Here is a 25783-nt window from a genome sequence, read left to right on the forward strand (position 1 = left end):
CTTACCAATTTATTATTTTGTTTTTAAGTCTGCGAAAGCTACAGCTGATAGGAAGTCCATGTCCAAGCCTGGTGGATTTGAGGGAGACTTGCGTGGCCAGTCCTCAGACATTTCAGAGAGGATGTATCCACAAGAAGTGGAACTGGGATCCTCTCAGAGTGATTGTATAATAGCTGGAAATGAGTCTGAGGAACCCCTAGCAGCACACATGTCCAGGAAAACCGCTATATCCCAGTTTGAAGGCAAAGCACTAGGCCTTGACAAAGCCATTCTTCATAGTATTGACTGCTGTGGTAAGAACTATATTTGCATAATACTGTAATTAGATCCCAATCACTTGGTCCAGACCAAATTCCAACATCTTTCATTACCTTACAGAAACTAGAATTCTCTCCTTTAGCTTTGTTGTCTAGAAAATAAGTTGCTGTACTATCTCTCATTTCCAGTGCTTTATGAAAGCCCATTTTTGTTAAATATCTTCATGCTGTTAGTAACTGAGAAATGTCTGCTTCTACAATAACTTTCACTAATCCTAACTACTTTGACTTTTATGCAGTTTTTCATAATCCAAGTTTAGGTAGTATTAGCACTTCAGTTTTTTTTTGTTTTTAATATCTATATCTATATCTATATATCATATCATTCCAGCCTCTGATGATACCAAAAAGAAGATGTATAGTTCTATCCTAGTAGTGGGAGGAGGTCTGATGTTTCATAAAGCTCAAGAATTTCTTCAGCACCGAATTCTCAACAAAATGCCTCCTTCTTTCAGAAGAGTTGTTGAAAATGTAGAAGTCATTACAAGACCTAAGGTATGATGTTAATGAAGCTGAATTAATGAACTATTCATAGACTATTTGGAATCTAAAGGTTTAAAAATCTATTATTTCAGAACTATCACAGTTCAGTTACATGCCTTATGGGAGACCTCAGATCAGATTGTTTTTCAGATCGCTATACTATGAGCTACCACTACGGATATATGTATCTGGAGGTAGAATGACTAGTTATAGTAGCCTTACAATTGATAGATTATTGCTAATTGCTTCTTTCAGAATAAGAAACTTAACCAACAGCTAGTAAAGTTAGTTTTAGGAAAAGGGACTCGGAATGGCCGTGAGGAATATGGTGAAGGATCACTAATCCTGTCTGCTTGTCAGTAACTTGAGTTAACATTAGCAAAGAAGGAAGAATAAGAAATATAAGAGGATGCATAGTATTGAGTGTAAATAATATTTGGCATTAATCAGCTAAATTTCTAAAACCAAACTATTTAAGTATTCCCTTTTTCAATAGTTTTACTCGCAAGGCTTGATTTTCCTTGTTGATACACTGTAAAATCAGTGACTTCCAAGTTCCTTAATAAATTAAACATGGGGGGAAATATTTAGGTTTATCACACAAAAACGTTGGGGGAAATTGTTGGCCAGATTTTCAAAGGTGCTGAGTGACCTTTCATTAAATTAAATGAGAGCTGCCGGTATTTAGTACCTCTGAAAAACAGATCCATAATTTTTATGCAATCCTTGTTCTTAATTTTAGGATATGGATCCACGCTTGATTGCATGGAAAGGCGGTGCAGTTTTGGCCTGCCTGGATACAACCCAGGAACTATGGATATATCAGCGAGAATGGCAACGCTTTGGTGTCCGGATGTTACGGGAGAGAGCTGCATTTGTGTGGTAATCTAACAAGATTATAATGGAACCTCAATTGAATATTACTTTTCAAAATTGTCCTGTTGTCCAAAGCAAGCTCATTTCCCCTGCTTGTGGTTTGAGACTTTTTTTTTTTTTTAAATGTGCTAGTTTTTGGCTGAGGTTTTTCAGAAGAACCTGAATTAGGTGCCAAAATCCTACTGAGTCAAAAGGGAAGTAAGTGCCTAAAATGCATGGGCACCTTCAAAAATCCCAGTTTTTGGCTTTTTACATACAGATTTCTGTGCATATGGGTGCTCCTGCTTTATCCAAATAAATTATAAACAGTTATGTCACAAGTGAAACTTAAAGCTGCACATCATTGAAAAGCTATGTATAAAATACTAAAGTGGCATACAGACATACATGCATTTGTAAATAAGTAACATTATACTGAGTGATTTGGTCTTAACTTTAGAAGCAATAAGTCTAGACCTGGAAGCTTTTAAAGGAAAATTGCGGTGCCTCTTAATAGGACTGATTTAAAATGTAATGGATCTGACTCTTCTTCTTAAACATATAAAACCATTAAGACCAGAAACCTGTGTAAAAGTGAAATTAAGTACCGTTGAGGAATAAAGTAAGTATCTTAATACAGCTTTTTCCTTCTGTTTGATCTTCATGAATTTTATTTAATGCAATATTACTTCTCACACGTCTTTCGTTCTTTAGAAAAGAATCCATGTAATAAGAGTTTTTGTCCATATAAATATACAAACTTCTGGTGGTTACAAATACTTGGACAAGTTTAATGAAAAAAATGGAAAAAATAAACACAAGATACACATACCATCATCCCTGTTAAATGTTTAGTAACACTAAAATGAGTAGCAGCTTACAGCTACTCTTCCTAGTGGTGTGTGTTCTTCCAGAATCAATGCTAACTTCAAAGAGAAAAAGACCATTTCTCTATGACAATTGAAGCTGTGTTTCACCTATTTTCTTGCATGTTTTCAGTGTCAGGAAGACTTGTCAACATCCAAAACCACTGACAGTTATTGGCTCCTACCCCCTCGCCCCCCACTTAAAAATATCCCACAAATGCTGCATTTGAGCCAGCACACCAGTGTTCAGCGCTATCACAGTACAGGCAGCAGGAGCTCACCTTTGACAGGTAGCCCTTATTCATACAGAAGGATGGAGAAGACCATGAAGCTGAAATCCTTCTTGCTACTATCCACTGCTTAGACAGGCAAAAAAGCCTTACACTAACTGTAAAAAGTCATCAAATGTTATCTGAAGTGACAATTTTGAAATCTCCAGCGCACCCACAGTAGTGCCACCCCGCTATTGTTAATCCCACCCAGCAACTATTTGATGGCAACATTCCGCATTATGGGGGAATATGCCCAGACCATTCTTGCACTGCTAGCGCTTAGTTTGTTGTGGCTTATCCCACCCTGTCTGTTATAGCAATCTACGCTAGACTGTAAATATAAACATCATAGGGATACGTCTAGCATTTTAGTGACTACCAAAGAGGCATCTACTTTTTAAAAAATAAAAGAAAATTTGTTGTTTTTTTTAAGAGCTAATTTTCTTGTCACTGAAAGTTTTCTGGGAAAATGCATTAATGTTAAAACATTGGTGTAATCTTAAACTAAAAGCAGAGAGCTATATCTGTGTGCCATTCCTGTACATTTGTTGCAGGCAGCTGAAGACAGTCTGTCTCTGACTTTTTTCATCCCAAGGTACTGGAAGCATAACGAAGGAATACCCAATCTGGTATCTTTGTCTGTCCAAGTTAAATATTGTTGCTAGTTTTGCTGTAACAAAAAGGGTCCACAAATCTAACTGTATAAAACTCTTATTTAATTTTTTAAAATGTGGTAGCTGAACTGTATTACAGAAAATGTACATATTTACAGAGATCATATTTGGATTTGATAGTCTTCAAAGGGGTTCTGTACAATAAACATTTCATAATTCCACATGGTTATCAGTATCATCAGTGGGGGCTGACTTATACATATGGCAGATGATTTCATGAACCAAACATGGGTGTTAGTGGCCTATCCAGTTGTTTCCTTCTTGCAGTCAGTCAGGGGGGGAAACAAGTGTTGCTTCTTAAATACACTTAAGTTCCTTAGCAGTTGAGCGTCAGACACTACAGGAAGAGAACTGCTATAACTATTACATAAATGTATTAAGTCCTTTATTTACACTACAAAACTTACTCAGACACAAATTTATCATATAGGAGTATAATAATCTTATAGCATTAACAGTCCAGAGGAGGACATGAAGTTTTAGTTAAATTAAATCCAGTAAGCAGATAAAGGGAAAAAACCCGCTAACATATGCACAAGATAAATTTAAACAATCTTATGAAACACAGAAAATGGTAATTTTTCTCCTCTCATTAGAAAGTGATTCAAGATATTTTCCCCTCATGTTTTAATTTACCTATTTTTCTCCTTTTTTAGAATGTGTTTTAAACATAAGACCAAATCATGCCCCAAAGTCTATAGGACCATTAATTTTTTAAAAGTTTGTTTTGTTTTCCAAATACATTATGGTAACAATGATAATTCCATATCAAACTGACAATACCTATCTCTTCATTCTATACTCTTTTCCTTAATTTTAAAAACTAGCTTTACAATTAAATGACTAGCTTTAAATATTTCTTTATAATTATATAAAGGAGTTTACAATACACTGGTGAATGGGTGGCTACCTCTCCTGTGTAGACTTTTATAGCTTCAGTTTCTCTTAACTGATTTTTGCCCTGATCCTGCAATTAAGCAGTGAAGAGGCTGAAAGTAAAGCTTGTTTTATCCAGAATTAATTTCACCCAAGCAAACTCCTTTCAAATCCATCAAATGCCTTACAAAATCATATCCTGCTGCTGCTGAGACCGTGTTGATAGTGTAGAACATAATATATTGTATTCCTCAGTTTGTATACATTTGGTGGTAGATCTCCAGCCACACACTAATTTTCTATTTGTGCCATGGGCCTTCCTATGTGAACTAGAAAGATCTCTACAAAAGATGTCAATGTCCTTCATAAGACAATATTTTGGACAGCTGTTGAGAGCACCTGGGAGAGTGTCTTTTGAATTTATTTCATTGAAAGAAACCACCATGTATTTGTGCAGAGAAGATATATTTTTCACATCACTGCAGAAGAGGTTAAATGCAAGAGTGAACATACACTCAGAGTTATCTTTGTGGTTTCCTATGCTTTTGTGGCAAACAGCATCACACTCAGTAATGATAGAGCTTGAACTGAGGAAAATTATCTTATCTGCAATTTCTTTCTGAATAGCAAGCCATTGTACGGGGCCTTGTTCAGCAATTCTCCTTTTCTGCCACACATCGATAATGACATCACTTTGACAGTGCTTGTGCAGAAATTCAGCAAAAGCCAGGACAGTATGCTGAAAACACACTTCTTTTGGATATATAACCAGTACTTTAACAGGTTGTTGTAGCTCTGCACGATGGAAGAACATTTTCTTTGTATCTGTTAATTAAAAAAAATATATATATACTATATTGAAGTTAAACATTTTTAGCAGCAAATAAAATCAACATTTGAATGACTTCCTAAACTAGATACGGAGGAGTTATGTACTTGTAAAAAAATTTATTCCAGAAGATTCATTTTTAAAAGGTTATATTATGCAAGTTAATCACTAAATCATGGCTCTCACTGGCTGTGGTTCGCTGCCCCAGGCCAATGGGGGCTATGGGAAGTCACGGCCAGCACATCCTTTGGCCCATGCCGCTTCCTGCAGCCCCCATTGGCCTGGAGCCGCGAACCGCGGCCAGTGGGAGCCGCGATCGGCTGAACCTGCGGACGCAGCAGGTAAACAAACCGGCCCGGCCCGCCAGGGTGCTTACCCTGGTGTGCCGCGTGCCAAAGGTTGCCGATCCCTGCACTAAACCCCATCTACTAGGAAACTGCTGACACTTGTTGTCAAATAAGTCGGTGTGTCCCCATGAACCAATGCTGAAAATAGACTGAAAAAACAGTTTTTACTACTACAAGACAGTACAGGTTCCATTGTGTCCCAGTCACCTTTCTGTAACAGTGCTATAAACAGTTTTGTGCCATTTAATGTAAAACTGTGTCCTCACTCTGAAAACTGCAACGTTATTTTCAGAACTCAATGGTACAGAATTATTTTTTTGGCTAATTTAGTTTCTCATTTTGAGGATGTGGTTTAAACTTCTCGCTGACAATGAGTGGAGTCTTTATTTCCGATTCATGTATTTGTTTCTACTTGATGGCCATGACTTCTAAAGCAAAGGAGAGAGGAAGTGTAATAAAACAGTGTGCTGAAATAAAGTGCATGCTGCCTGCACAATGAGTATCCAAGAGCTAGTCTACATATTTGTCAAATGGTATAATCTCCAGCTAAGACCAAAGATGATCAGTTTAGTAAGGACCATACCCCCAATTTTGTTTCTCTGTATTTTAGAAACATAATTCTAGTAGGTGAAGTGTAGGATGGAAACTAGGAAGTCTAAGAGGGAAATTAGCCAAAGAAACTCTCAGTATAGCTGACTCAGGAAGATTACATGAAAATGGGTGGGTTTGCTGCACTACCAGAGAGCTAAGAGGGAGCATTTGAGGAGAACAAGGCCATTGCAGAGATGTTAAATGGTTTCTTTGCTTCATTCCTCACCACAGAGGATGCTGGGGAGATACCTACTCTTTTCAGGTAATAAAGACGAGATGCTGTCTAAAACTAAGGGGTTAGGAGGTGCTGAGCAAACTAAGATGAGCAGCAAAAAATTAGCAGGACCTGATGAGCAAAGAGTTCTGAATGAGGAAGCATGGGGCTAACAAAAAATAGGCACTAGGTACTGTATCAGAAGACTGGAGGGTAGTAAAATGTTGTGCCTATTTAAAAAAAAAAAAGGCTTCAAGGCTTATCCTTGGAATTAGACTAGTGACCTTTACTTAAATGTGAGGTAAACTGGCTGAAACATTTAGGGTTATAAAATACCTAGATTAATGTGATAGTCTAGGGATAAGACAACCTGGCTTCTGTACAGAAAAATCATGGCCCATTAGTAGAATTCTTCATGTCAACAAAACAGTGGATTAAGAAAAGCAGCTAGTAGATATAATTTATTTGGACTTCCTAAGAGCCTCTAATAAAGTCCCTCACCAGAGGCAATTAAGGAAAGTCAGTGGACGTAGATAAGAAGTAAAGAAACTGGTTAAAAATCAAAGAGAGCAGGAATAAAGTATCAGTTTTAAACATGGCAAAAAGTTGGGGAATATCAGTGTTCCCTACTAGGGCTGGTGTTTACTATATTTATTATTCAAGTGGAAAATGATCAGTGAGGGAGGGGGCAAAACTTGCAGATGACATTTATTTAGGTTAGTCAAGACTGGCAAAAGCTGTCATGAGTATCAAAGTGATCTAAAAAATCTAGGAAAAGGGGCAGCACAATAGCTGCAAAAAGGCCATGTCCATTGAAATGAAAAAAAATTAATAGGCATTGTGGGGTATTGGATTAACTACCACCAAGAGATGGAAGGAAAAAGACTTGGGCATCCTTGGGACAGCTCCACAAAAACCTCAGGCTTCTGTTGTGATATATGACATTCAATGAAACTGAAAGATGACATGTAGAACTGGCAAAAGGAAATACTTTTTTAACCCACTGAATTATTAACCTGTTTAATTCACTGACGTACATTACCACTGAGGCAAGAGAGAGCCTACTAGGATTTAAAAAAAGATGATACTTTTATATTGATGATGAGAACATCTACAGAAAATCAGAGGTATAAACCCTTGTGTTTCAGGGTATAAACCAAGCCAGCCACTAATCTTGGGTGTTTAGGAAGAAACTTCCCTTATGTGCAGGTTATTCCATAAGTGAAGTCTCTTGCACTTTCCTGTCAAGCATCTGGTACTAGGCATTGTCATAGATGAGATACTGAACTAGAGAAATCACTGGTGTGAGCCAATATGGTGGCTCCTCTACGTCTATCTTAGTTCTATATGGGCTTTGCTTGAGGCAGTGCTTCTTATAAATGTCATCTGAGACTTTTCTACTTCTGGTTTGCCCCTAAAACATAAGTCTTCTCTTCCCACCTTGCCATTCTTTTATCTCCTCTAGAGACATACATACAAAACAAGTAATGAATCTAGTGATCCCTAGAATTGGGAACAATTTGTGTTTTAGGTAATTTTTAAATTACTGTTTTGTTTTTTTAAATATAAATAGTTATAGGATTGAACATTTACCCTGAGATGTACATATAAGTGAAGGGCGGGCTAAGAGTTTCCTAAATAAGGGAATAGTAATGCTTGCTTGTTGTGATATTTAAAAGATATGATATATAAGTGCACTGCAATACCTTTAATATGAACTGCCTCACTAAAAGGAAGCTGAGGTAAAGATCAAAGAACCTTAAAGTAAGGCTTTTTCAAAAGAGTGAGTAAAGGTCTTACCATGGTTCCTGAAAAATACTACAGCAGCAATCACACACACGGTTACAAATAAAGCAACAAGGATGAAACACATATATCTTCCAGCTGAATCAATTGTGGTGGTCCCTAAAAGAGAGAGAACCATAAGTCTTCAATGAGAAGCCTTTTGAATAATTGACTTTAAAGGGGGGGAGGGGGGGGGAAGGCGTCTGGTTACTTAACAATTGAACTGAGCAATTCCAGCCTGTATACACGAAAGAGAAATTGCACTAAAATAGGACTTCCCAAAAAGATTATGCAGAAATGTTAACACTTGCTGAGGAACTTGAGAAACCCTGTTCTCTACACTGCAGCAGGTGCTGTCTTCTTCCCAGCCTACTCCCTTAAGTTTCCTTCCATGTCCCTGCCAGACACTGGCAAATACTTCCTCCTCCCAGCAGATTGACATCTCATGGGCCATTCTGACCTCCCTCTGCTGTTTTGTCAGCACTGATAGTTGTTAACTGGTTTTAATTTATGTAGTTTAAATACGCAATGTATTTAGCATGAAAACAAACATTTTGGAAGGAGTGCTGTAAGAGGAAGGATAATGAAAGACAAAGTAGACCAAGGACTTGAAAGGGACTGCCAGAGGTACAGTATATGATCCTAGAGTGCTCATCATCTACTTAGCCTTAACGTTAATCCTTCCCGTGCTGCCAGTTGTTGCTTATGGTATAAACAAGACTCTCCCATCCTGGTCTGTCATGCTGTTTGGCAGAATGGCGAACTTGTGTTTCAATAACTTAACTTTAAAAAAAACAAAAAACAAGGATAGGTTGTTGGCCTATTTCTCAACCCCCCAGCCTGGCGGACCAGTGGAGTGCTGTCCATCTGATCTGCTACCCTTTGACCTGTCCAGTTTAGGTGGCCCTACCAGGAGTTAAAACTGCTGCCACCACAGCTCTGAGGGGCACTGGAACACAGAAGCCTTTCTACCATATCAAGCTGCAGTCCCTAGGGAAGGATCGTTAAAGAAGTCTCTGAAATTCAAATTTTTCTTTACCAAAAAGTAACTGCTCTTGACTTGAAAGCGTAAGAGACACACAATGGTAGGTCAGTGGACATAGTAAGAGACAGAACAAGCCATAATTCCTACTTCATCTATTTTGAACACTGAAACAATTCTGATGATAAATGCTCAACTAACCATTACTGTGGTTTTGAACACATGTTGTTAGGGTTCCTTTGTGCCTTCGACAATCATATTCACATTTGGCAAAATACGGAATTATCTGAAGAAAAAAGAAAAGTAGAAGAAAAATTCTAATATGCAGACAAGTAAATACTTAGCGACAGATTTATTCCTTCCTGTTTCTTTTATCCTGCTTGGCCCTTTGGTGTCCTATTCTGACTACTGAGTTTCTTAAAGAGACTTTTTCACGTGACAATACATAAACTTTAAAAGTACTTTCCTTACTAATAACTTATATGACTAAAATGAAAGAGTAATTTCCTTTTCACTGTTTATTCTGCTGGTTTATCTTGTGCATGACCATGTTACTGCAATGCCTGGGTTGCAAACACTAATTGGGAATATTTAAACAATAAATTTGTTAAAATTAAATAGTTTTAAAATGAATTTCATTGAACCACTTCTTTTCATTTTAGTAAGTTCAATAAAACCTAGATTTGGGGCTTAAACTGCCTGTGTCCATTTAAATGATGCACATCAATAACAGGAATAAAGAGCCCAGTACATGTGTCTTCTCAGGCTAAAAGGCAAACTACAGTATTAACATATGCTCTTTATGAAGCTGTACTTAGTAAGAGTCAAGGCTTTTCTATATTCTCTGGTGGTTCTATAACTGGGAAATGCATCTGAGACTTATTGGAGTTGAGGTCAGAATAAGGTATATAATTGAAAATTGGCTGCTATACCATCATATATAAACCTCAGTTTGGGTACCAATAGTTTATATGCAACCACAATTTTGGGCCCACACTGAAATTAATGGGAAAACTCCTATTGATTTCTATGGTACAGCTTATTATCCTACAGCTTATTATGAACCTGACCATTGTGTATACAGAACAAGAATACACAATCCCAACCTTAAATGGACCAATTTAGAATCCAGTCCTTTGTAGATGTTTTTAAGAATAAATATAAACTCCAGATAATACATTTCCCAGTTTATATGTTTATCTTCTCTGTGCAGTGAAGCAATTTTATGGCAATAGAAACCACAGGATTATAGATTCATCTGTTTGTCTTAGTTGTTCCCACATCTAGATCTTCACACATATATATCCCCAAAAGGCAAGAATTGAGAATCTGAAAACAGTTCTGTGAGTGTGGATCTGAAAAACACCCCAGTAATACCAAGACCTCAGTGTAAATATATTAAACACGTTTGTCTTAAGCGTTGTAGCACAGGTGAATTATACTGTGCAGTTTATTTAATCACTATTAGTAGAAACAAAACTTATGTCCAGTAATCCATGTCCATGATGTTCATTTCATACAGTACAAAGGTGAACTTGAAATCAAGAGCTACACAGTATTGCACACAGGTTTACTGGACATTAGTCAGAAACAATGTAGTATTTGCATACAATTCATTCATTTTAAAGAAGCTACTTTTTCCATTGCAAATTCAATCAAAATTGAACTTTACCTGTACAGAAATATTGTTGCTTTGATCACTCACTGGTATTCTAATAGAAGTTCTAGTTTCATTGATCTAATGCAGATAGAAACCCCCAGGAAAAAAAAAGGTTGAAGCAAACGTGTTACACAAAGGAATAATTTAAAAATAATACATAGTAAGTAAAAATATATTTAAAGTATTGATCAGATTTATTGACACTATTAAATATAATACACATCTGTTGTTTTAAGTGATGATTATATCATTTTTAAATCTGACCTCTTGGCTAGATAAGAAAAAATTTCAGAATATTTCAGTATGTAACCTTCATTAAGAATAAGTTTGAGTTTAGGTAACGCTTCTCTAAACTAGTACTGTATTACCATTTTACAGTCTATTATTCCACCTTCCCTGTAGAACACTCCCAATTGGAAAATGTTACAAATGGAAGCATTTTTAAAATCTTAAAGATAAATGGGAAAACCATGAGGTAGCACCATGGGGAGCAAAATGTTTAAATCATAGAAGATTAGGGTTGGAAGAGACCTCAGGAGGTCATCTAGTCCAACCCCCTGCTCAAAGCGGGACCAACACCAACTAAATCATCCCAGCCAGGACTTTGTCAAGCTGAGCCTTAAAAACCTCTAAGGATGGAGATTCCACGACCTCCCTAGGTAACCCATTCCAGTGCTTCACCACCCTCCTAGTGAAATAGTTTTTCCTAATAGCCAACCTAGACCTCCCACACTGCAATTTGAGACCATTGCTTCTTGTTCTGTCATCTGCCATCAATAAGAACAGCCTAGCTCCATCCTCTTTGAAACCCCCTTCAGGTAGTTGAAGGCTGCTATCAAATCCCCCCTCACTCTTCTCTTCTGCAGACTAAACAAGCCCAGTTCCCTCAGCCTCTCCTCATAAGTCATGTGCCCCAGCCCCCTCATCATTTTCTTTGCCTTCCGCTGGACTCTCTCCAATTTGCTCACATCCTTTCTGTAGTGGGGAGCCCAAAACTGGATGTAATACTCCAGATGTAATCCCCAGGTCCTTTTCTGCAGAACTGCTGCTTAGCCAGTCGGTCCCCAGCCTGCAGCGGTGCATGGGATTCTTCCATCCTAAGTGCAGGACTATGAATTTGTCCTTGTTGAACCTCATCAGATTTCTTTTGGCCCAATCCTCCAATTTGTCTAGGTTATTCTGGACCCTATCCCTACCCTCCAGCATATCTACCTGTCCCCCCAGCTTAGTGTCATCTGCGAACCGTCTGAGGGTGCAATCCATCCCATCAGCCAGATCATTAATAAAGATGTTGAACAAAACCGGCCCCTGGGGCACTCCGCTTGATACCGGCTGCCAACTGGACATTAATCCGTTGATCAATACCCGTTGTGCACGACAATCTAGCCAGCTTTCTATCCACCTTATAGTCCATTCATCCAGTCCATACTTTTTTAACATGCTGGCAAGAATACTGTGGGAGACCATATGAAAAGCTTTGCTAAAGCCAAGATATATCACATCTACTGCTTTCCCCATATCCACAGAGCCAGTGGGCAGTGTGTGCTGCAGATTAGTGACTAGACCTTCCAAATTAGCAGAACTCAAATACTCAGGCTCTGGGATTTTACCCAGTTCTCTTACCACCTGAAGCACAAAGAAAAACTTGCTGCTTCTTGGGGAAAAGGACCATAATTATTGGAGCACAGCTCTTCCTAAAGTAGGCTGTCATTCTCCTAGAACCCAGCACACAGACTTCTCATGGTCTGCTGGCCAGTTCCTCTAATTTGTCTGAAAAAAGCATGTCCCCTGCTAACTTGGTAAAATGGGTTGTAATGTAGATTGTCAAAAAGGAGAGGAAAAATAAAAGCAATTGGATTTACCATTTTGGGGTATCTAAAAGAGCATGTGTATGTTTTAATGTTAGCTGTTATATGTACAAGAAAAATACCTTTGTCGTCAAATCCCGTTCAATAGGTACATCACATTTCTCACACTCACAGAGAAGTATGGTATATTTGGTCCCAAGGCTACTTGTGGTAAAATTCACTTCCACTTCTGCCTCTATTTTACATGCAGTTATATTTGGATTCCACAGACTTCCTGTGGGTTGTAAAGAATACAGTTTAAAATTCTTAATAACTGCCTATGTGCTGAAAGAAGTTCCATTGTGAATGTAAAAGGTGCCAGACTGACAGCCCAAGAGACTGACTGCCTGTTTGGACAGCATGGGCAGCGGCAAAACAATTGCCCCACAGTGCCCTAATTCTGACCAGCAGAGACAATCCTCAGAAGTGAAAAAACAGGCTAAATTCCACACCCATTGACTTGTTGGTCTCTCTGCTGAAGTGCCCTACTTGGGGGAGAGGGAGTGTGTCTCAGAGTGGCTAGTCAGAAGAGTGGTTGGTCAAAGTAGCTATGTTGCTGCTGAGTTCAGGCATTGATATTTTAAAATGAATGTGGCAAGCATGTCCTGCATATTTAAGACTCAAACAAATTCAGAAAGGGTTTTTAGCCTCCTCCCTGCCAGATCCTGCATGGAATTCCTTTGCCTCATCACAGGTGCCTTTTGCAATCTGGGCACCTCTCCAATGGTAACTGGACTAACTCTACCAGCTCATAAACACATGCCAAATTAATCTCTCAATCCCACAATAGATTAGATTAGGAAGTATGGAAATATCCTCTAATTTAGACTGTGCCTACTGCTACTTTAGGAATGTGCAGGATTCTGAAACTTCTGATTTCATGGGAATTCAAATTTGGTACCAGAAGCAAGATTCAGATTTAGGTCTCTGCTTCCTATTTAACAACTGCAGCCTTCACTCCATAGCTTGGATTGGGGTTAGCACATGGTCAGATCTGATATCACACACAAGACACCAGATATCAGCATAATGCTATCACATTCTTTATTACAAAGAATGTCCAAAAGGATACAAGGAGGGCTATTTGCCAAAACTACAGGGGACAAGATAGTTTGATTTAAATATTTGCACATTTTCATGGGATTTCTTTATTTAATTAGTCTCAAAGGGCAGATAGTCCCTTGTGGATAAATAGAATCTTGTGAAGAGTTATGAGCAGTTTTCTTTCTTCTCATTGGCTGCATGTATATCCTGGCTCTGAAATTGGCCCCAAGGTGTCTATCCCCCCTTTTCAGTATTTTAAAGACTTTATAAGGTAGAAAATAAATATCAAGGTTGTGCATATTGCTACATTTGTGAAAATAAATCCAGGGATACATCTATTGTACTTACCCACTTCTGTGCAACTTTTGCTGTATTTCATTACATTATCTTTACAACCTGTGGATTTAAATGGATTTTATATATTTTAGCAAATATACTATCTCTTTGCAGCTACATATTTTCTTTGGAGCCTATCACGTGCACATATGAAGTTATTTCTCACCAACAAACTGTAGATATCACAATTAGAGTTATTTGCTTTCCTGGGCAGCTCCTATGAAATGAGCTCCATGAACAGCATTCTCGTCTCCTCATTTAGTTCTCCCATTTTGGAAGTGTCACCATCCTTCTCCCCTGTCTCAGGCACAAAAATGTTGGCAGCTCTGCTCATGTATGCAGCTAACGACACTGCAGACACATGATTCTCTTCAGATAAAAGGTTCTGGTGACCCCCCCAAAAAAACTTGAGGTCTTTCTGATAGCATTAGAAGCCTCTTCACACGTAATACATGCATCTACCTCCACTACAGAAGGTTGGTCCCCCCCCACTACAGATGTGGGATGTGGACAAATTGGAAAGAGTCCAGCGGAGGGCAACAAAAATGATTAGTGAGCTGGGGCACATGACTTATGAGGAGAGGCTGAGGGAACTGGGCTTGTTTAGTCTGCAGAAGAGAAGAGTGAGGGGGGATTTGATAGTAGCCTTCAACTACCTGAAGCGGGGTTCCAAAGAGGATGGAGTGAGGCTGTTCTCAGTGGTGGCAGATGACAGAACAAGAAGCAGTGGTCTCAAGTTGCAGTGGGGGAGCTCTAGATTGGATATTGGGAAACACTATTTGACTAGGAGGCTGATGAAGCACTGGAATGGGTTACGTAGGGAGGTGGTGGAATCTCCATCCTTGGAGGTTTTTAAGGCCCGGCTTGACAAAGCCCTGGCTGGGATGATTTAGTTGGTGTTGGTCCCGCTTTGAGCAGGGGATTAGACTAGATGACCTCCTGAGGCCTCTTCCAACTCTAATATTCTATGATTCTATGATCTTACCACAAATTAAAAAAAGGCCCTTAACTGCTTCCTCTGCTTTTTAATTGTCTACCTCCCAGCTGTCAAAATCTAAACAAGAAAAGATAAGACAAGGCCATGCCTGCTTACAGTGATTTAAAAACGAAGTGCTTTTTAAAGATGCCAAATTGACAGCCCTGGGAGGGGACAATCTTCTATCTGTCTACAGAACAAGTACAGCACAGGCAGCAGCAGCACCTTAACCCTGGTGGGGGGAGGTCCAAATCTAGATGTGAAAGTAGTGTGGATACCCATATAGCCTCCTTCTGAGTGCCAAGATGGGTGCCAGTTATTGTAGTATCACTGGTGATGGTGCTTGTTGTGGTATGGAAACCTTGTTCACTAGGAACTGGACAGACCTCAAATACTCATTTCACAGAGTCACCAAACGAGGATTGGTCACTCAGAATCACCCGAGCCATCTGGCCCCCCTTTTTGCAACACTTAGCCTATTACCAAGCTGCCTTATAGTTTCAGAGAAAGCTTATATTCTTGATTAGTTTATTAAGAACTAAAAGTGAGAATAAAGGTAGCCACAGGTGTGACATCATAAAAAACAAAAAAATCTAAAAAGTTTTCTGCTTTAAAAATCTGACTTTACCTATTACTACAAGTTAGAGAGAAAGAAAGTAGGGAAGAGAAAGGAGAGCTTGGAAGGAAAAAGTAACTAAGGATGTGTTATCAAAGCTGAATTAATTATCTCTGCATCTACATGTTTATTATGCAGTCTGTTTAAACATGAAAATGCATTTGTTTTTGTTGATTCCTAGCTTTTCAAAACATCCTGTACAACAAAGTCTAGAAAGAATTCAGTATCATAAATGAGATTTTCATATGAACCAGGTTAAATAGAGACTGGCAAATTACCTGGTGAAGTTAACATGATGGATTTTGATGGAGAATCCTCATATATATTTGCTGGGGGAAGGTTGTAAGCACTGATAGAATAAAACATTTCTGGTTCTACAGGGAATCCAATGTAGTGGAACTGCCACTAAAACAAAACAATTAAAACAGCAGTTTTGAGGGCCAAATTCTTCTTTCAGTTATGCATGGCAACTTCAGTGAACTCTGTGAGCTGTGCTGATATAACCGAGAAGAGACTTTTCCTCTCAAATCATTAAATACTGAGAGAGAGATACATTGAAACAGTGAACAACAGAATGTTAAGGTAATGGAATGTCTGAGATACACACTGCTGTGAAACTTGTTTGGTTCTTAAGATCCTGATACCAAAAACCATTCAGTAACTTTTCCAATATCAGTTTATGCCTGGTAGAAGAATTCAGAATAACACATCCAAATCCAGCTTTGAAAAGGCAAGTTTTCTCCTCATCTTAGTAATAATTAAAAAACAACAACTAACATTTGAAAGATACCACAAGGCTAATCATCCCCATCACTTTCCTGAATCCACGGGAGCTAGATCAGGCATAGTTGGGGAGGTAGAAGTGCAGAAAGAAGGAGCAATGACTCCACATCAAGCTGTCCCAGTTCCTCAATCCTTTAGAAATTCACCACGGGTGTATCATGGGGTTGGGGTTCCACAAGATTGGAGAGGGCAGTCTGGGAGGAGGGCTGCCATCCAGGATACCATCCCCTGCCCCCGATCGTGAAATGAAAGATAATACTGAACCAGTCTGTATTATGTCACATTGGCTGCCTCTCTGTACTGGGAGCTCCAACACATAGAGACAGCGTGTGAGCAGAACTTATTGGGGAGACATGCTGCCACGGGAAAAGGCGCAGCTAGGTCCTCCACACAGCTTTACCCTCTGCCAGTGTCTGAAAAAATGCAGGTTTGTACAGCTAAACCCATTTTACTAAATTTTCTGAAGGAGTCCCATTTACAGCTCATTCTTTCCCAGCCCTCTAGGCATTAACTGTGACACAGAGGAATGATCTGGCCTTGACTTTTAAATGACACCTCCCTACTCTCTCCTCCCTAATAACAACAAACGACAAAATAATCATTTTTAAAAAATGTTCTTACTCTTCTATTCCCAAACATGGTTTGACTTTGAAACTTCTCTGTGTAATTGCACCGAATACACTCAAAATGTTCTCTGGTTCCTATACTCATCACACAGATCTTTGTGGCTGTCAGTTCTTTGATGCTGGCTGGAAGTAAAGAAAAAAAATTGGTATTCATAGATATAAATATTTGCATAGACCTTTGCTGCTCATACATAAAGAAATAAAATAAACCTTGCACAGTATTAAACAGAGAAAACTATAGTGATACAATAGATCCTGGCATAAAGGTTGTCGTGATACTCTTAACCCTCTGGCTCTATTTACAGTATAAACCATGGTCCTAGCTATCACCATGTTTTTGTAATACTGTATCTAGTTCATGCCAGACTCATCTGACCAAGTTAAAACAAACTTGACTAAGTTAAGTCCATAGCGCGTCTCTTTTCACAGCTCAATCATATGTATACAGTACAGCTATAACTACAACACTAACTTTATGTATAGCAGTGCACTCTGGGGAAAATCTGGGCAGCTATCCCAGAGTGCCGTAGCAAGGTTAGAGCATCAGTGGCAATACATGAGGTAATATGCTCTGGGATGTCCTTCTACCAAAAAGCTGTGAGGAAGGAAAAGTGGCCATACACATGTATTATTAGGTGGGTTCTCCATATACAGCAAAGAAACAATGTTATGAACTGGTTAAAGAAAAACAACTAGAAATCAGCACAAGTCATTATGGCTAGGATGGCATATGATTAATTGCTGTGCTTACTAACTGTTTATTAACTATGTTGTGTGTATATGATTAGAGCCAACTATGTCACTAACAAGTTACAAACTCAGTTAAACGTTTGCTGCTGGAATATACCAGCTACATTCACCCCAGTGATGCATACTTCACCCCCTGCCCTGAAGATTGTTCATGAGATTTTCCCTCTACAAGGTTACAAAAAAGAGAGGTGGGGGGGGCTTAAAATGAAGTCTGGAGCCAGTTGAGTATAAAAAAAGCAATCTTTGATAGTGGCACATCAACTCCTACATTGACACTTATCACAGCATATGTAGTGTTCTAGGGATTTGTACTAAAAATGCTTAAAATACTGAGATTTTTTGAGTACAAAGGAATGTCTGATTTCTAAAACTGTATTTCCATTACATTTGTACTAACATGACTATCCTTTGATTTTGCATGCACGTGTATGTGCTAGGAATTGCCAAGACAAAGATCACAGCAACAATGATTAAATGTTAGAGCAGCGGTTTTCAAACTTCGTTGCACCACGGCCCTCTTCTGACAACAAAAATTACTACATGACCCCAGGCGGGGGGCAGAGTAGAGTGGGAGCGGAGCATGAGCCCTGCCACCCCTGGCTGAAGCCCTTGTGCTTTGGCTTCAGCCCTGGGGCCCCAGCAAATCTAACGCCGGCTCTGGTGACCCCATTTGCGACCCACTTTGGGGTCCCGACAGGGCTGGCTCCAGGCACCAGCCGAGCAAGCTCGTGCTTGTGGCTGCAGATTCTACCAGGCGGCATTTCGCCCAATTCTAGGGCGGCACGGCTGCTTTTTTGTTTTGGTTCGCCGATCCGGCCACCCTGTTGGGGGCGGCAGCATGGAGGAGGGGAGCGCCCTGATGGGAGCGGGCTGCGCACTCCGTCTGCCCCAGCCAGTGCCAGGTCTGTAGCAAGCCTGGCAGGGCAGCCTGCGTCCTTCCCTCCCTGCCAACTGGAGCGGCACGGAGCCCTCCCGGCAGGCAGCGCAGTGGTAGGGGCCGCGTGGCGAGCGCCCCACTGAAGCCCTGGCCGCCCCCCTTCTTTCTCTCCCCCTCTCCCGCCCCCTCCCCCCGCTAGCCAGGGCACGTCTGCAGCACAGGGAGTCACCCTGCACCCTGGCTCCGGCAGCCCCGCAGGTTTTTTTTTTTTTTTTTTCCCCTTTTTTTTTTTCCCTTCCCCGCCCCCGGTTTTTTTTTTTTTTTTTTTTTTTTTTTCCGTTCTGGCTGCCCCGATTTTTTTTATTTTTTTTTTTTGCTTGGGGCGGTAAAAAAGTCAGAGCCAGCCCTGGGTCCCAACCCACAGTTTAAGAACCACTCTGTTAGAGCAAACTGCACAATCCTCTGCACCCCCTGACCACATGATTCAGTTACTACTGTTAACAAAGAAAAAAATCATATGTGGGGGATGGGGAGAATGGGAGGTAGAGAGGAATTGAAAAAGGAACAAACAATGACTTTTAAGGTTGTGGTTTGTTGGTTAGAAAGCATGCCTGCAAGAGATTAACTGTAATTACCACGAGTTGATGGTCCCAATCCACTTCCCATTTGACAAATGTCCCACATGAGAAAACTCACCATCACAGTCCTCAATAACTGACACCATGGTTGGTAGTTTCTATGGAGAAGCCAAGTGTCAAATGGGCCATGCAGACACACTTGCTCTTAAAAGTGGTTCCTCCAGTTCAAGACTGAGGCAAGATGGCAGGGCAGCATAAAGAAGCTTTCACTGCCACTGTTCCTGTTGTGTGCTTGGAGGACATCGATGTTCAGGGCTGTTAATGCAACATGCTTCACAAGCACTAAATTCAAAAGGAAATTTGATATTGTATAGTCTTATGTACTTGGATGTCACACCTACCATCCATGCTGAGGCTCCAGCTGATATTTATAAGATATGACCTGAAGTGTGTATCCACTTCTGTTTCAATTAACTGGGCACTGAGATTATGAAGATCTGCCGGTGTTAGACTGTGCCACTTTCTCAACTCATGAGCAGGACCTTGCAAGGATGAGTAGACATGCGTTAAAAGTAGAGCAGCTACCTAGTATTTAAACACATTCCATATCTATCAATCACTCTGTCAATTCTACTGGTATTTTTCACCTATTTATGCAAATAATCACTTTTTGTGTCTGAGAAACAAGAATTTACCATTAGGAAAACCACTCCTCTCCCATGCACCCAGCAGATTCCGTTTCTGGCACTAACAGTTTGTTTCAAAAACTCTGATTGTTCATTCTCATGTAACTAAATGATACATTCTTTTCATGTGCTGTGAAACTTCAAATCAGATGTATCTTATAAAGTCAGTCTGAGCATAAGTTTGGAAATCATGCACATTGATGACATTTGCAGTGTCTTTCCTGTATTAATAAGCACATTTAACCGTATTTAGTGTAAAACAGTTTTTTTTTTTTACCAAGAAATTGAGCAATATCTAAAAAATGGAGGGGGTGATGTCCTCCCAATGCCATCAACACAAATGAGATATCCCCAGACTCTAAACTAGTACTGCTCCTGAGACAGTATGCTGAGCTGGGACAATGTAGCTGTACTCAGTGTCTCCTGTAAGAGATCAGAAGTTCTGCAATGAATGAATAAAGATATAGAACTACCTTCTCTACTGTGGTAGTGACTGAAACCAATCATACCATGTCAGTGTACCTGGCCAACAGTCAAGTGGGAGACAGTTTGGAAGGGAGTCAAGTACTTGATAGACTGAGAGGAAAGAGATGGAGAAAATCCATCCTACTGGAAACAGTGTCTCTTATCAGAGAGAGAAAGCTTTAAAAAAAGAGAAGCCAACGTTAATACCAAAGTGGCAGGAGCAAGGCTCACCTTATCAGGCAGCGCACCAGGGGTACCAGGTTTGTATAATTTTTGGTGGTGCCCAAGCAGAGCCATCCCGTCCATAGGACGGACTGGGGCAACTGCCCCGGGCCCCGCACTTTGGGGAGCCCCGTGCTTCAGGGGAACATCAGGCCCCCCGCTAGCCTCCCAGGCCGCCCTGGACCCCGTGTCCCCCTGAAGCGCAGGTAGGGTGACCAGACAGCAAGTGTGAAAAATCAGGACAGGGGGTGGGGGGTAATAGGAGCCTATATAAGAAAAAGCCCCAAATATCGGGACTGTCCCTATAAAATCGGGACATCTGGTCACCCTAAGCGCGGGGCAGGGGTAGGCACCACTGTGTTGCACGACAGACACTTGACAAAATTACTGGACTTAGTGACGGACACGGGTGTGTGTGTGTAATTATGTCATTCAGTCATTCAACCTGTAAAATAGCACCGAATTTTCCACACTGAAAAAAACCTGTAACGTAGCTAATAATAAATAATAATAAATTAAACTCATATAATTAATGAAAAATGTGTGTATACTGAATATGAGATTATTACATAAGAAATGAAAATGAGCTTGCTTTGGGATTTTACAAGGCACTTATATCCTTTAAACACATTTGGTACCTTGAGTAATGATAACACTTCTTTCAAATCACATAAATAGGGAACCCATGGTCCTCTTCTCTCACCCCATTGCTGGCTGCCCTAGGGCTACAGAAAACCCTATGGGCAAAACATATGGAAAGAAGGGGATCAATTTATACAGCGGGCTGAAGGGGGACTCCCATAGTGCATTAATTAACACTTAATAAATACATCAAAATTAAATACATTACAGAGATAAGAACCTGTAATGATAGACTTTACTTCATGAGAAGTTCCAAAGAAAGAAGACTCAGAGGGAGTAATCGTAGGAGGAATCCTAGGGAGGTCAAAGGGAGGGACAGAGAACAAGGGTAAAGGCAGAGTTGCTGGAGGATTGACCCAGTCTTGTGCATCTCCCCTGTGGGTGGAAACACTGATCACTATCACTACACCTCTACCCTGATATAACACGACCCGATATAACACGAATTCGGATATAATGCGGTAAAGCAGTGCTCTGGGGGGGGGCGGGGCTGCACACTCCGGCGGTTCAAAGCAAGTTCGATATAACACGGTTTCACCTATAACGCGGTAAGATTTTTTGGCTCCTAAGGACAGCGTTATATAGGGGTAGAGGTGTATAGGAGAGAACAATAGAATAGAATGCCCAGAAGAATGAATGACTTGAGGACAATTTCCTGAAGGGACCCTTACCCTTCCAGAGCTTTTCTAGCTCTGACATTTACATTTCTACATGGGGTGGTTTGTAGGGTGACCAGATGTCCTGATTTTATAGGGACAGTCCCGATATTTGCAGCTTTTTGTTATATGGGCTCTTATTACCCCCCACTCCTTGTCCCGATTTTTCACACTTGCTATCTGATCATCCTAGTGGTTTGGCCCACAGAAATAAAAATCTGCACATCTTCCATGTGTTTTTTGGCCAATGGAAAAACAAGGTACAATTCAAATGACTTTTAAAATTGCCTACAAAACTGAGTTAACAAAATAAATGAGCTTATGAACAACCAGAAAATATACTTCTCAAGTGGAAAAAACTATAAGTGGACTTCTTTGCAAAGAAATTGTAAGTTTTCTTACAGGAAAAGCCACAAACTGCCTGGAAAGGCAGAATAGATTGAATTACTTGCCTCGGTGAAATTAAATACCCAGAGAATTGCTGTGCCTGTGATGATGATGAACGGGGCTTGCTCACCTAGGGCTCCCCCTCCCCGTGCTATGGAGGCATGGCCAGGCAGATCTGCATCTGCAAGCAGGCGTGCTGCTTCAGGTGCAGCTCCCATTAGCCATGGGAGATTGTGCATCTCCCCTGTGGGTGGAAACACTGATCACTATCACTACACCTCTACCCCAATATAACGCGACCCGATATAACACGAATTCGGATATAACGCCGTAAAGCAGTGCTCCGGGGGGGGCAACAGGTTGGGAGCCTCCCAGCCAATGGGCTTGGGAGGGAGGGGGGAGGCAAAGGGGGAGATTGTAGTGAGCAGGGGAGGAAGCGGGGAGGGGAGCTGTCTCTGGAGGCACAAAGGGAAGAGAAATCTCTGGAGAGGGGTGACGGGGCATAGGAGCCGGTGGGGGTCTTTCGGGGAGGCAGAGGGTTGTGTGGGTCTCTGTGGGGTGGGGCGAGTGATGGACGGAGCCAGCTGCAGCCCTGGTCTGCTCTGTGGGGGAGGATGGGGGAGGTTGCTACCAGGGCCGACTTTAGCAAGAGCGGGACCCGATTCCTGGGGGCGGGCCTTGCGCCAAGCCCCGCCCCCAGGAATCGGGCCGCGCTCCGGCTGGAGCTTCGGCCGGGGTCGCGGGGCTTGGGTCCGGCCCGGAGCCGAGCCGTGGGGGCCGGAGCCGAGCCAGGGGGGGCCAGGCCGGAGCCGAGGGGGCTGGGCCGGGCTGGACCCAAGACGGACCCAAGCCGAGCTGCGGGGGCCGAGCCGAAGCCGCTGGGGCCAGGGGTGCTCAGCCGGGGCCGGGCCGGCACGCTCGGCCGGAACCGAGGCCGGAGTGAGCTGCTCAGCCGGGCCGGGCTGGGCTGGGCTGGGCTGGGCCGGGCCCGAGCCGAGGGGGTGGGGCCGGGCTGGACCCGAGCCGAGCCGCGGGGGCCGGGCCGGGCGGGGCCGGAGCCGAGCTGCGGCTGAATCAGCCTAAAGCCGGCCATGGTTGCTGCAGCCCACCCCCCCAGGAAGCCACCTCTGTACTCTGTATTTAATGCCAGCCCCAGGGTACCCAATGCTGCTCCTTCCCCTTATCTCCCCCCACCCCCCTGTCTGACAGTGAGAGACTCCTGCTGCTCTGTCTGCCTGTGGCTCCCTGCTGTGGAGGCGTGGCCAGGCAGTTCCGGCACCGCCCCCCGCAGCTCCCATTGGCCCTGGTTCCTGGCCAATGGGCTGGAAGCCGGGTCAGCGCTGGTGCTGTAGAGCGGGGACAGAGGCAGCCTGCAGAGCTACCCTGCCTCCGCCGAGACTCTCCACAGCACATAGGGACACGGAGGGGGGGCGTCCCCGAGGTGAGAGCGCCCCCCATTGCCAGCCCATGGCGCGGGGTCCCCCAAAGCACGGGGTCTGGGCCCCAAACATTGATGGAGCCAGGCTAGGGTGACCAGATAGCAAGTGTGAAAAATCAGGGCGTGTGTGTGTGTGTAATAGGCACCTATATACAACAAAGCCCTGAATATCGGGACTGCCCCTATAAAACTGGGACATCTGGTCACCCTAAGCCAGGCCCACCTTCATGAATATTGATGGAGCATGGGCACCACCGGCCCATATAACTCACCGCCTATAGTCAGTTACTGAGTGTTTGAATAATCACAGATTAGCTATTTTTAATTAGGTACCTCTTTTTAACAGTGTAAAGATATCCATTTTATTTATACATACCATTTTCAAAGCCACACTTAATAGACTGGAAGAAAGAAAGAAAACAGTATTAAAATAAAACAAACTGAATGCAGACAGATCTACTCTAAAGATAGAAATTCCCTATACTTTTAACATATTAAAATCCCAGCTTTAAAGAGATAGCATTAACTTGAAACAAAATCATGCTTCTGCCTGAAAATTATGTACATACTATACAGTAGTTACAAGCACTGTCTAAAATTTCTAAAACTGAAATAAATTAGAGAATAAAATTATTGCTCTTTTTAAAACACAGGTGCTTTACTTTAAATAAAAATATCCTGTCAGATGTATAATCAGTTTAACAGTTTCCCTTGAAGGCAGGTCAACTTCTCCTTGCTGCAAAGACTCAAACATCAACAGAGGAGAAGAAAAATCCGTATAAGATATTTAAAGATTAATTTTTAAAAATTCAAGACATACTATTTAATGTATGTATTTCCCTCAGAAAGTGACAGCAGTGCACCTTTAAGTCATTGTTTCAATCATTTCTACAAGATTCGAACTCTATAAATACGCTGGTCTGCGTTTGCTAGTTTGCAGAATGGGGATGGACTGATGTAAAAAGCGACATAGCCATCTTACTTTTTTTCTTTTTCATTCTGCATTTTACATGTCCTTTTAATAGCAAAGTTGTAGTGCCACAATGACATTCTGTGACTAATGACACCTGGACATGACAGACTATCTTCCAGTTTAACAGCACTGACCCAGAAGAGAAGATCCTAACAATGTGAAATGTTGCCTGTTAGCAAAATGTTTTCACTTCAAATTTACACCTTTTAACATGGGGTTGAATGGCATCTAACCACTGTGCAATAGACCAATGCAGAGTATCAGAGTCTGAATGAAAACACAACCAAACCACATACAGACAGCCAGAACCAAAGAACCTGCCACCTATTAATCTAGTAGAATTTAGGGGATTGTGAGGCTTAAAATTATGTGAAGCCAGGTTTTTGAGGTACTGTTGTGCCTGGATGTCTAGGGATTTTGGTGCAATAGGAGCAGCTATTGAAAAAAAAAGTATTGGAAGGGATATAAATCCTCATGCTTTGGGGTTTAAACCAATCTCTATGAGGCCGAGGGTTAGGATGAGACCTTCATAGTGAGTCTATTATCCAACATCTGCCTGCTGCTAGGTTTCTTTCACCTGACTGAAACGTCTGATGCTAGCCATTTTTGGAGATAGGATACTGGTTTCTTTTGGGAACGACTTGACAGTCAGAAGTTACTGAGCAGGAGCACAGCCTGCTCTCATGCCCGTCATACACATATAATACCCTCTCTTTGAAAATTCTTCCTCTACCTTCCCTGTGACTATCAACAGGCATTCTTGGGAAAGCAAGTGACAACTCCCCCTCCCCATTAATTCAGGGAAACAAATATACTGACTAATAGGAGCTGGGAGCAGACTGCAGACTCAAGGCAGTGTCCCACTCAGACAGGGAGGACAGTTACACAGCTGTCACCGCCCACTCTGTGACATCCATCCCTTTCTAGTGCACAAAGAATCAACCATCTTTTGCACAGATTGGAGTGAAAAGCTCTTCAACTCCATTTGATGGGGAATGGGTAGAAGCGAAAGGGGTGGGTTATCCTCCCTCCTTGTATCTTACCTGCCAGCCTTGTCCCCAGGAACCACAGCTACTCAGCACCAAGGTCAGCAGGACACTGACTGCCAGAGTCATCTCCACTTGCAGGAC

The 25783-nt window shown here is 41.6% G+C and overlaps 2 protein-coding genes across 2 annotated transcripts in view; one reads left to right on the forward strand and one right to left on the reverse strand.

The window, feature by feature from the left end:
- ACTR8 (actin related protein 8) overlaps window positions 1-3628 on the forward strand; it is an 18313-nt gene extending 14685 nt beyond the window's left edge. The window contains exons 11-13 of the mRNA XM_024221118.3: window positions 29-293; window positions 649-812; window positions 1543-3628. Coding sequence (XP_024076886.1) covers window positions 29-293; window positions 649-812; window positions 1543-1686 — 573 coding nt within the window. The 3' untranslated portion in view covers window positions 1687-3628. The remainder of the gene's footprint in view (window positions 1-28; window positions 294-648; window positions 813-1542) is intronic.
- Window positions 1784-25783, reverse strand: IL17RB (interleukin 17 receptor B). Its single transcript, XM_029911155.1, has 11 exons — window positions 25697-25783; window positions 24057-24081; window positions 19586-19726; window positions 16975-17102; window positions 15849-15975; window positions 13991-14038; window positions 12682-12833; window positions 10764-10829; window positions 9299-9377; window positions 8125-8229; window positions 1784-5168 (listed from the first exon to the last, which is right to left on the reverse strand). The coding sequence occupies exons 1-11, from the start codon at window positions 25766-25768 to the stop codon at window positions 4528-4530; spliced, it is 1584 nt and encodes a 527-aa protein (XP_029767015.1). The 5' UTR covers window positions 25769-25783; the 3' UTR covers window positions 1784-4527.

This window comes from Terrapene carolina, unplaced genomic scaffold (genome assembly GCF_002925995.2).
Source record: "Terrapene carolina triunguis isolate 2854851 unplaced genomic scaffold, T_m_triunguis-2.0 Scaffold89, whole genome shotgun sequence".
NCBI classification, from domain to species: domain Eukaryota; kingdom Metazoa; phylum Chordata; order Testudines; family Emydidae; genus Terrapene; species Terrapene triunguis.

What these genes read in the sequence shown, in the direction of transcription:
- IL17RB (XM_029911155.1), bottom strand. Translation starts at nt 25,768, where the DNA reads ATGACTCTGGCAGTCAGTGTCCTGCTGACCTTGGTGCTGAGTAGCTGT. An exon ending in AACGGGATTTGACGACAAAG is followed by an intron (nt 10,830 to 12,681) that starts GTATTTTTCTTG and finishes TATCTGCATTAG; the next exon opens with ATCAATGAAACTAGAACTTC. An exon ending in AGTATTTTTCAGGAACCATG is followed by an intron (nt 5,169 to 8,124) that starts GTAAGACCTTTA and finishes TTTAATTAACAG; the next exon opens with ATACAAAGAAAATGTTCTTC.